The sequence below is a fragment of the Loxodonta africana genome, chromosome 7 (assembly GCF_030014295.1).
Source record: "Loxodonta africana isolate mLoxAfr1 chromosome 7, mLoxAfr1.hap2, whole genome shotgun sequence".
Classification (NCBI taxonomy): Eukaryota; Metazoa; Chordata; class Mammalia; order Proboscidea; family Elephantidae; genus Loxodonta; species Loxodonta africana.
Genome location: NC_087348.1, coordinates 18,378,012 through 18,389,499, shown reverse-complemented (window position 1 = coordinate 18,389,499; position 11,488 = coordinate 18,378,012). Strand labels below are relative to the sequence as shown.

The 11,488-nt window shown below is 43.8% G+C and overlaps 1 protein-coding gene across 1 annotated transcript; it reads right to left on the bottom strand.

Annotated features, from left to right (window-relative positions):
* Positions 1–2,617: 2,617 nt before the first annotated feature.
* On the bottom strand, positions 2,618–3,686 carry LOC100658061 (olfactory receptor 1S1-like). Its single transcript, XM_003421393.3, has one exon. It carries the CDS (start codon positions 3,684–3,686, stop codon positions 2,637–2,639), a length of 1,050 nt encoding a protein of 349 aa, XP_003421441.2. The 3' UTR covers positions 2,618–2,636.
* Between the last annotated feature and the right edge of the window lie 7,802 nt (positions 3,687–11,488).

The following is an 11,488-nucleotide window of genomic DNA, read 5'->3' as shown; positions in this document are numbered from 1 at the left end:
AGGCCTTTAGATTCATAAAATCCAGAGCTGGAATGGAATTCAGAGCTCATCTAGTTTAGTGATTCATTACACCGGAGTCGCCTGAGGACTGATTTCAAAATACAGATGCCTGACTTCTTCCCTGGAGAGTCTGGGCCAATAGATCCAGAGTGGGGTTTGGAAGGAAAGGGGTAGCATCTTGTCTGTAGCCTTTTCTCAGCCTCAGGGAAGCTTGAGGATCTGATCCTTGGTCAAATCTCCCTTGCAGTTAATTCAAGGAGAGTATAAGTGTATAAGGAGCCTCAGCTGCTAACTGAAATGATGGCAGTTCAACCCACCAGCTGCTTTTTGGGAGAAAGATGTGGCAATTTGCTTTTGTAAAGATTATATCCTTACAAACCCTATGGGGCAATTCTATCCTGTTGTATAGAATGACTATGAGTTCAAATCTACTCAATGGCAAAAAACATAAGTATATATTGTATCCAAGATCTAGACCAAAAAGCAAAACAAAGCAAAAAAACCAAACCACTTGCCATGAATCCATTCTGACTCATGGCAAGCCCATGTGTTACAGAGTAAAACTTCTCCCCGTGGTTTTCAATTGTTGTAAAATTTGGAAAGGAGTCCTGGTGGTGCAGTGGTTAAGCTGTTCAACTGCTAAGTGAAAGGTCAGCAGTTCAAAACCACCAGCAACTCTGTGGAAGAAAGATGTTGACAGTCTGCTTCCATAGAGAATTACAGCCTTGGAAACCCTATGGGGCTGCTATGAGTCAGAATCGACTTGATGGCAGTAGGTTTGGTTTTTTGGTGGGTAATCTTTTTTTTTTTTTTTTTATAATAACTTTTATTAAGCTTCAAGTGAACGTTTACAAATCCAATCAGTCTGTCACATATAAGTTTACATAGATCTCACTCCCTACTCCCACTTACTCTCCCCGTCTTGAGTCAGCCCTTTCAGTCTCTCCTTTCTTGACAATTTGCCGGCTTCCCTCTCTCTCTATCCTCCCATCCCCCCTCCAGACAAGAGTTGCCAACACACTCTCAAGTGTCCACCTGATATAATTAGCTCACTCTTCATCAGCACCTCTCTCCCACCCGCTGACCAGTCCCTTTCATTTCTGATGAGTTGTCTTCGGGGATGGTTCCTGTCCTGTGTCAACTGAAGGTCTGGGGAGCATGGCCGCCGGGATTCCTCCAGTCTCAGTCAGACCATTAAGTTTGGTCTTCTTATGAGAATTTGGGGTCTGCATCCCACTGATCTCCTGCTCCCTCAGGGGTCCTCTGCTGAGCTCCCTGTCAGGGCAGTCATCAATTGTGGCCGGGCACCAACTAGTTCTTCTGGTCTCAGGATGATGTAGGTCTCTGGTTCATGCGGCCCTTTCTGTCTCTTGGGCTCTTAGTTGTCATGTGGGCTTGGTGTTCTTCATTTTTCTTTGCTCCAGGTGGGTTGAGACCAATTGCTGCATCTTAGATGGCTGCTTGTTAGCATTTAAGACCCCAGACGCCACATTTCAAAGTGGGATGCAGAATGATTTCATAATAGAATTATTTTGCCAATTGACTTAGAAGTCCCCGCAAACCATGCTCCCCAGACCCCCGCGCTTGCTCCGCTGACCTTTGAAGCATTCATTTTATCCCGGAAACTTCTTTGCTTTTGGTCCAGTCCAATTGAGCTGACCTTCCATGTATTGAGTGTTGTCTTTCCCTTCACCTAAAGCAGTTCTTATCTACTGATTAATCAATAAAAAAACCCTCTCCCACCCTCCCTCCCTCCCCCCCTCGTAACCACAAAAGTATGTGTTCTTCTCAGGTTTACTATTTCTCAAGATCTTATAATAGTGGTCTTATACAATATTTGTCCTTTTGCCTCTGACTAATTTCGCTCAGCATAATGCCTTCCAGGTTCCTCCATGTTATGAAATGTTTCAGAGATTCGTCACTGTTCTTTATCGATGCGTAGTATTCCATTGTGTGAATATACCACAATTTATTTAACCATTCATCCGTTGATGGACACCTTGGTTGCTTCCAACTTTTTGCTATTGTAAACAGAGCTGCAATAAACATGGGTGTGCATATATCTGTTTGTATGAAGGCTCTTGTATCTCTAGGGTATATTCCTAGGAGTGGGATTTCTGGGTTGTATGGTAGTTCTATTTCTAACTGTTTAAGATAACGCCAGATAGATTTCCAAAGTGGTTGTACCATTTTACATTCGGTGGGTAATCTTTTGGAAGCAGATCTCCAGACCTCTCTTCCAAGACACCTGTGGGTGGGTCCGAATTGCCAACTTTTTGGTTAATAGAGGAGCACTTAACTGTTTGCACTGCCCCCAAACAAAAAAGACAAGCCCATTGCCGTCGAGTCGACTCATAGTGACTCTATGAGTTTCACCACCCAGGGACTTCAAAAATATAGACAGTTCTGCTGAAATGGCTTTGACTCAACTTAAGCACTCTATCTGTTTGTTAAAGTTGGTTTAGGAAGAATATGTAATTGAGGGGTAACCTATATTTGCTGAGATACAGCTATACCAGTAAATGGGTACCAGTTGCACAACCCCGAGTGGGGTTTGTGCTTAGGAAGGCATGATGATCATAGGTTGGAATAGGAGGCAGAGATCGGAGAATTTATCAACAGCTGGACCATCAAACCTATGCCACAAACTCTGGGCAGGATTGTCCATCTGGTTTTGGGGATAAAAAGAATTCAGATGCCCAAGGCATTGAAGATAGAAACCATTTTCTACTGATGTGTTTTCTCAGGGCACTTTTCATGTCCTTGTTCCTTAGGCTATAGATGAAGGGGTTCATCATGGGTGTCATCACAGTGAATAGTACTGCTCCAATCTTATCTGTGTCATCAGGGAGGGTAGATGAAGGGAAGAAGTAAACCCCTATAATGGTCCCATAGAAGAGTAATACGACCGTCAAGTGAGAGCCACAGGTTGAGAAGGCTTTCCATTTTCCCTCTCTGGATGAAATTCTCAGGACAGCCCTGATGATGTGGATGTAGGAGAAAAGGATGAGGGCAAAGGGGAAGGCGAAGACAGATAAGCCCACAACAAACAACACGAGCTCATTGACCACTGTATCTGAACAGGACAGTTTGAGCAGAGGGGCCAGGTCGCAGAGGAAGTGTGGGAGAATGTTGCTGTCACAGAAGATCAATTGAATGAGCAAAAGGGTGTGTGTCAGGGCAACAACATTACTGAGGACCCATGGGATGACTGTCAGCAAAGCACAGATCCTGGGCTGCATGATGGTTGTGTAGTTCAGAGGGTGGCAGATAGCCACGAAGCGATCATAGGCCATGACCCCCAAGAGGAAATTGTCAATGACGACAAACACAATGCAAAGGTACATCTGTGTGATGCAGCTCTCATAGGAGATGGATTGACTCTTGGTGTGAATATTCATCAGCATTTTGGGGACTGAGGCAGAAATGGAGGACATATCAGCAAAGGATAGATTGGCAAGGAAGAGATACATGGGGGTGTGAAGGTAAGAATCCAAGACAATGACCAGGATGATTAGCCCATTCCCAACCATTGTGACCAGGTACATACCCAGAAAAAGCACAAAGAGGACTTTCTGTTGTTCAGCATGTTTGGAGAGTCCCAGGAGGATGAATTCAGAGATGATAGTTTGGTTTCCTTGGTGCATATTTCTGCTGATCTGAAGAAAAGAACACAAAATCCCCATACCCCCACAGGAAAACCAGTGTAGTACCTTTCAACTGCAGCAATTGCAGGGAGAGAACTCCCTCTAGGCTAAAGGGAAATAAAGATTGGAGAAAACAAACTGTCAAAAACCCCTGAACTGGTTGCTGTTGAGTTGATTCTAACTCATGGTGACCCCATGTGTTTCAGAGTAGAACTGTGCTCCAAAGAGTTTCCAATGGCTGTGCTCTTTTGGGACTAGGCACCTCTAGGTGGACTCAAGCCGCCAACTTTTTGATTAGCAGCTAAGCGGCTAACTGTTTGTGCCACCCAGGGACTCCAAGGGTGAAGAAGGTCTAGTTATTATGGAATTATCTAACATTTTTCTTTATAACATAATATTTAATGGCTACATAATTTTTCACTACTGAATAATATAATTCACATACTCATTTTCTCTTTTTTGGAGTATATCACATTTCTTTTTATGAACCGATCTTCCTAATTTCTTCTTTTAATTGTGTTTCGATGAAGGTTTACAGACCAAGTTAATTTCTCATTAAACAGTTAACACACATGCTGTTTTCTCACGTTGTTGCCAACCCCATGACATGTCAATATTTTCCCCTTCTTGACCTAGGATTCCCCATTTCCATTTATTGAACTTAACTGTCCCCTCCTGCCTTCTTGTCCTTGCCCCTGGGCTGGTGCACCTGTTTAGTCTCCCAGAAATGGTGGAGCTACATGTAGTATTGCTTGTTTTATGGGCCTGTCTAAACTTTGGCTGAAGGATGAGCCACAGGAGTGACTTCAATACTGAGTTAAAAGAGTATCTGGAGGCCATACTTCTGGGTTTCTCCAGTCTCTGTCAAACCAGTAAGTCTGTTCTCTTTTTGTGAGTTAGAATTTTGTTCTACCTTTTTCTCCAGCTGTGTCCAGGACCCTCTATTACGATCCCTGTCAGAGCAGTAGGTGGTGGTGGCTGGGCACCATCTAGTTGTGCTAGACTCAGTCTGGCAGAGGCTGTGGTACTTGTGATCCATTAACCTTTTGACCTAATCTTTCCCTTGTATCTTTAGTTTTCTTCATCCTCCCTTGCTCTAGATGGGGTGTGACCAGTGGAGTATCTTAGATGGCTAGTCACGAGCTTTTAAGACCCCAGATGCTACTCACCAAAGTAGGACATAAAATATTTCTCTATAAACTATGTTATGCCAATTGAGCTAGATGTTTCCCAAGAACGTGGCCCCCAGCCATCAGCCCAGTACTTTGATTCCTCAGGGATTTTGAATGTGTCTATGAAGCTTCCATGACCTTGTCTTGGTCAAGTTGTGCTGGCTTCCCCAGTATTTTGTACTGTCTTTCCCTTCACCAAAGTTACCACTAATCTATTGTCTAGTTAGGATATGGAATTATTTCAGTAATGTGGAGACACAGGAAATGCCTTAGAAAGGAAAGACAGAAACATGATAGATAATTCTTAACAAACTATTTTAAATTCTTATAGAATTCTGCATGTAATTTTTCCATTTGGCTCGGAATGTAGTTAAAACTCCTGAATTGAGGGCAATGGGTGGGATGCACCCCTCTGTATACTAAAGATGTTAGATACTCCTGCAGGAATTACTTTAAAATGAACACACTAGTTCTGAGACCTTCCCCATCATTCACCTTCATCCTTCAAACTAAGAAAATTGAAATACGACAGGTCATTCAAGTGAAGAGTTTGTGGAAGTAGGAACAACTGAGGATTAGGAATCCTCATGGGAATGTACTGGGGGGTAGGTGTTCCTTCTCAGCCAAGTTAGAAGTCCTCCAGAAGAACTAGTCTTGGAGAATGAATACAAGAAGCAGAGACCAGAATTTGACTTCATCTGTGGCTAGATGGTAGGTGAGCTGAGAAAGTTTAGGGGACATCTATGAACAGACAGACACTTGTTTTTGTCTCTCACGTCTCAAGGTGGGAGGCTCAAGGTTTGAGGGTGGTAGGGCATGCCTGCATTTACACCCATGGCATCGCATGAATATATATGCAAGTTTCCTACAGGCCAAGTGCATGCTGCAGGAGGACATTAAGCTCAAGTCATCTTGTTGGGACTCGAGCCAAGAAGGGAGCCTCTTGGGGGTAGCCTGCTGTAGTAGTGAGGGGCCATGGGGGTGACTTTCTTATGAAAGAGAGGTCATAAGGAAATCATGGAGAAAATTCATTGCCCTTGTCCAGGAACTGCATTATGGAAGAGTACCTGAAAGGGGGCCTTGCAAGAACCCTAAAATTGTCTCATGAGTCAACACATTTGGATGCCTGCCATACATAAGGCACCAACTTCTAGTATTACATGGCAACAGGCCTCAAGATTATGCCCTTTTTTGAACCCCCATCCTTCCTCCCTGACCTCATAAAAACAAAAGATGTGAGAGGGGGCTAAAGAATAAAGGAAGAAAAGATATCCCTCCCTTCCCAAGACTGATCTCCAAGCTGTATGTCAGACCTGAACTAGGGAGGGAGGGCATAGGATTGGAATTGCATTTGATATTGAAGTTTTAAATGGGGCTGGGCTGAGCTGAGCTTTTCAGTACTTCAAAGTGGGTCTTCAGTACCAAAGTAAAACATTTTTAGAACTAAAGGTGACCACAAAGTGATAGGGACTTACCAAGGTATCACCCAGGGGCAGGGAAGGAGATTGGACCGAGAGTATTCATCTCCTTATTGTTTATTGGAAGGAATATTAGCATGAGAGCCAGGAGGCATTCATTCCTGTCTTTTTATTCTCTTGGTGTTGTCTCCATCTCATTTTTTTCTCTCTGCCTTTCTCCAGAATCACTTGTCTCTCAAAATTTCAAGATAGCCAAGTTTTCAAATTGCCTTTCTTTCCAAGAAGAGGCCAGGAAAAAAAAAAAAAAAAGGCAACCTCCTAGAAAAGTGAAGGGCACAAGAGACTGGAGCAGAAGCTCTGAGGTCTTGTTGGTCCTGAGAAGCTTGGTTTAAGGATCAGGAAGAGGGGAAATGTATGCAGAAGAGAGACCCCAGGACAAAACTAAAGGTAAAGAACTGTCAGGCATCCACATCTAAACCTCACGGCAAGACACAGACAGGCTTTAGAGGGTCCTGTAATCATCAAACCCTGGACAGGTCTGGGCCTAACTAGAAAGGGGAATCTTGTTTTTGTGACGGTCTCTCATTTTGTTTTCCTGTGCTATTTTTCCCAACCATCAGCAGTCCTGCATAGATTGTTCTGAGTTCCTGAGGCAGCATATATCTGGTTTATAGCAGGGTGAAAGCCTGAAAAGACTCACCTTTGAATGATGGTAAAATCTCAGAAAGTTAGTGGAATCTAGATCCAGCACCTTCCCCTGTACCTTTCAGAACTAGATTTTTCTGCCCCAGACACCAGAGTTAGTAGAGTTGTGATGTTGGGCTCACAAGGGACCTTTTAGCTCCTTTTAAGTCCCTTCGGAGAATATCCCTGAAATGTTTTCCTTGAGAAATGCAATAATTTTCACATTCTGGTTCTGATGAGGTAAATAGGGAATAGATAAGCAGCTCTGCTTTGTTTGTCTGTTTGTTTTATCTTCAGGTGCTGTTTCTACTTGTGATTTCCTATTTGTGACTAAGTTGATTATTTCTCTTCATAGCAAGTGAATGGTTTGCAGTGTGTCTTACATTCCCAGTGAGATGGTGTTATGGATTGAATTATGTTTCCCCAAAATGTGTGTTAACTTGGCTAGGCCGTGATTCCCAGTATTGTTTGGTAGTCTACCATTTTGTGATCTGACGAGATTATCCTCTGTGTTGTAAATCCTACCTCTATGATGTTAGTGATGCAGGATTGGAAGCAATTATGTTAATGAGGCAGGACTCAATCTACAAGATTAGGTTGTATTTTGAGTAAATCTCTTTTAAGATATAAAATAAAAGAAAGAATCAAGAAGAGAGACGGGGGACCGCATAACAGCAAGAAAGTAGTGTCAGGAGCAGAGTGTGTCCACTGGACCCGGGTCCCTGGGGTGAGAAGCTCCTAGACCAGGGGAAGATCGTTAACAAGGACCTTCCTTCAGAGCTAACACAGAGAGAAGGCCTTCTCCTGGAGCTGGCGCCCTGAATTTGGACTCCTAGACTGTGAGAGAATGAATTTCTGTTGTCAAAGCCATCCGCTTGCAGTATTTCTGTTATAGTAGCACTAGATAACTAAGACAGATGGTAAGCATTTTGAGAGTTCATTCTGTTTCTTCTGGAATGCCTAGTAGGGGAAATGTGTTAAAATCCCATTGCCATTGATTCCAACTCATGGCGACCATAAGACGTGTGACAGAGTAAAACTGCCCCAGGGTTTCCAATCCTTGTGGAGGTAGGCTGCCACATCTTTCTCCGGTGGAGCAGTTGATGGGTTTGAACCTTAGAATTTTTGATTAGCAGCTGAGTGCTTAGCCACTGTGCCATCAGGGCTCCTTCTAGTAGGGGAGGAAGATCTAGAGATTTGAGATGAATTCCTCCACCAGGGGTTATGACTCCAGAGACTGTTGAAAGGAATAGATGGTGGCTTTCTGTACCTCTTGAATAAGTGTCAGTAGTGGGATGAAAATCTGGAGACCTACTGATTCAACAGAAGCTCCGGTGGCACAGTGGTTAAGTGCTCAGCTGCTAACTGGAAGGTCTAGAGTTCAAATCCACCATCCGCTCCATGGGAGAAAGCTGTGGCAGTCTGCTTCCATAAAGCTTACAGCCTTGGAAACCTTATGGGACAGTTCTACTCTGTACTGTGGGGTCCCTGTGAGTTGGACTTGAGGGCAACTGGTTTTATATTTTTATTTATTTATTTTTTAATATATATATGTATGTATTTTTTATTGAACTTTAGATGAAGGTTTACAGAACAAGTTTCTCATCAAACAGTACACACATTGTTGTATGATGTTGGTTAACAACCCAACGACATGTCAGCACTCTCCCTTCTCAACCCTGGACTCCCTATTACCAGTTTTCCTGTTCCTTCCCACATTCCAATCCCTACCCCAAGGCTGGTGTGCCCCTTTAGTCTTGTTTTGTTCCAGGGGCCTGTTCAATCTTTGACTGAAGGGTGAACCTCATGAGTGGCTTCATTACTGAGCTGAAAGGGTGTCTGGGGTCTATACTCTCATGGTTTCTCCAGTCTCTGTCAGGCCAGCAAGTCTGGTCTTTCTTTTTGAGTTGGAATTTTGTTCTTCATTTTTATCCATCTCTGCCCTCTATTTTGATCCCTGTCAGAGTAGTCAGTGGTGATAGCTGGGCACCATCTAGTTTTACTGGACTCGGTCTGGTGGAGGCTGTGGTAGATGTGGTCCATTAGTCATTTGGACTAATCTTTCCTTTGTGTCTTTAGTTTTCTTCATTATTCCTTGCTCCCAAAGGGGTGAGATCAGTGGAGTATCCTAGATGGCCACTCACAGCCTTTTAAGACCCCAGAGACTACTCACCAAAGTAGAATGTGGAACATTGTCTTTATAAACTATGACACTGTCTATTTCTGAAATCTTGTTGTTTATCTTTTGGACTTCTAATTGTTGTTTTTGTATGATTTCGCTTTGTGAATTTATTTTGGCATTTTGTTCCTTTATTACTTTCCTGAATTGTTCCATTTTTTGTATTTTCCATGAATTTTTCTGCCATTTCCAAAAATTTGTCTATTTTTTCCTCATTTTTGTTTGCTTTTTGCTTCACCTCTTGGATTGCTCTGAATATTAGAGATTTGAATTCCCTGTCAGGTAGTTCTAGTGCCTTTTTTTCTACTGAAAGTCATCTGGTGTTTTATTTTGGGCACCTACTGGACTGATCTTGTCCTGATTTTTTTTTTTTTATATATGTTTTGATATTGTGTGCTGTCTTTGGGACATTCAGTAGTTCTTTTCTTCATTTCTTGATTGTAGATTTGTTTGGTTTGTCCTGCTTTTTTGTTTTATTTGGTTATGTCTGAGCCAGTGGACTGTGCATTCTTTGTTGTTTGCTCATCTCTAGTCATGATATTTTCACCTCCTTGTCCAATGGGCAGGGCCAGTAATTCAGCTATGGTGCAGCAGGGCAGGTCCAGCTGAAGGGGAAGGGCTGGGATGGGTTGTTTATGGCACATAGCACGGCTGACAGGGCTGGCCAGGAATCAGTGCTGGGCTGTTCCAGTAGACCATGCCTGTGCTGCTCAGAGGAGTGATGTTCAATGCATGGTACAGGTAGGCAGGAAAGAGGGAGGAGGGTGTGATGTGTGGAGCTAACGGGCTAGGGGAAAGAGGAGAGAGAGGAGAGAAAAATAGGAGGCAAAAGGAAACAAGGAAAGAGGAAAAAAAGTGTTAAGGGAGCTTGCTGTTGGAGTAGAGAGATGAGAAACTGAGAAATGGAGAAAAGCAAAAAGGAAAAATGGAAAAAGAAAGAAAAAATAACTAGATAAAAATTTGGGCAAGAAAAAAAGAAAAGTCCCCAGGAGTCTCAGAGTCCCATTGGTGGGGCTGCTAAGACTGGGAAAATGGCTCCCAGGCTGCATGGTATAGCCTGGCTACAGGGGGTATAGATGTCACACAGCACCAGGTATTCAGGAGACTGGAAAAGAAGATAAATGTAGAGAGACAAAAACTGAGAAATGAAGTCAAACAGAAAGGGGAAAAGAGAGAGAAAAGGAAAAAAGAAAGAAAGAAGAAGAAGAGAAATGCCCCCAGGGATCCCACCTATGCAGCTGTGCAGTTTGGGGAAGTGCCTCCTAAGCCGTGCAGTGCAGCCCGGCTAGAAGGGGCTCTCAAGCTGCGAAAAGAAAAAGCAAAGAAACAAACAATAGAGCATAGCAAAACAAGGAAAAAAAAACAAAAAACAAAAAACACCAGTGATGCGACCAGCGTGGTGTCATAGGCAGAGGAGTGGTTCGCCAGTCAAGCATGGCTTCGCAGCCTTTCAAGAAGAAGCAAAGATGGAACATGGAGCCAGGTGTTCCAGAGAAAGGTGGGGGAAGTGGTAGGAGGCACAGAAGACACCAAAAGAGACGGAAAGAAGCAATATCAGCTCATGGGCCCTGCCAGTGTAAGCAGGGCGAATCCAAGCAGCCTGAGGCCAAAGCACTTGCCTCCTGGCCAAGAGACTGCAGCTGGTGGGAAGCAGAGGAGGCCGAAGGTAGGGGAAGGAAGGGAGGGCTAGGCAAGTATATGTCGCTGGTTACTGGGTGCTCTGTCTCCTGCTGAGAACTTTGTGAAGCTGCTTTCCTGTACGCCCTGTCTGATGATCTCCAATCTGGGTGGCGTGAATCCAAGCAGCAGGGACCCTGTACTTCCGGGCTGGGTGAGCCAGCACAGCCAGCCAGGAAGCTTAGAGATAGAGCAGGGGGGGAAGAATAGGGGGTGGGAAAGCATGTATCGCTGGTTACCGAATGCTCTGTCTCCTGCTGCGAGTTCTGGGAAGCTGCTTTCCCCTGCTCTCTGTCTACCAATCCCTGGCCAGAGTCCCAGATGGTGGGTCCATGCTGCATTATCTGATGGGACCCTCCACACCTATCTTTCCTCGCTCTTCGTCCTCTGTCAGTTTCTTATTACATCTGGTACTTGGTTGAGTTCTCTAGCTCTTTATTTGGCACTTCAGATTTCAGGAATGACGTTTGTCTGTGTTTTACCTAGATTTTCAGGTCTTTGCTGTGGAGGGATGGCGTGGTGCTTCTGTCTATGGTGCCATGTTGGCCCGAAGTCATGGGTTTTTTATTGATTCAATATTCAGGGATCTTAGTTGCAAGCTAAAGAAACAAACTCTGGCTTATTAATATGGACAAAATGTTGAAATTACATTGGGTTGTTCAGAGGTACACTAGGAATACTGAGTCAACCGGAGCAAGGTAGAACGCACAG

Coding starts and splice junctions, on each gene's coding strand:
- LOC100658061 (XM_003421393.3), bottom strand. CDS start 3,686: ATGGGGATTTTGTGTTCTTTTCTTCAGATCAGCAGAAATATGCACCAA.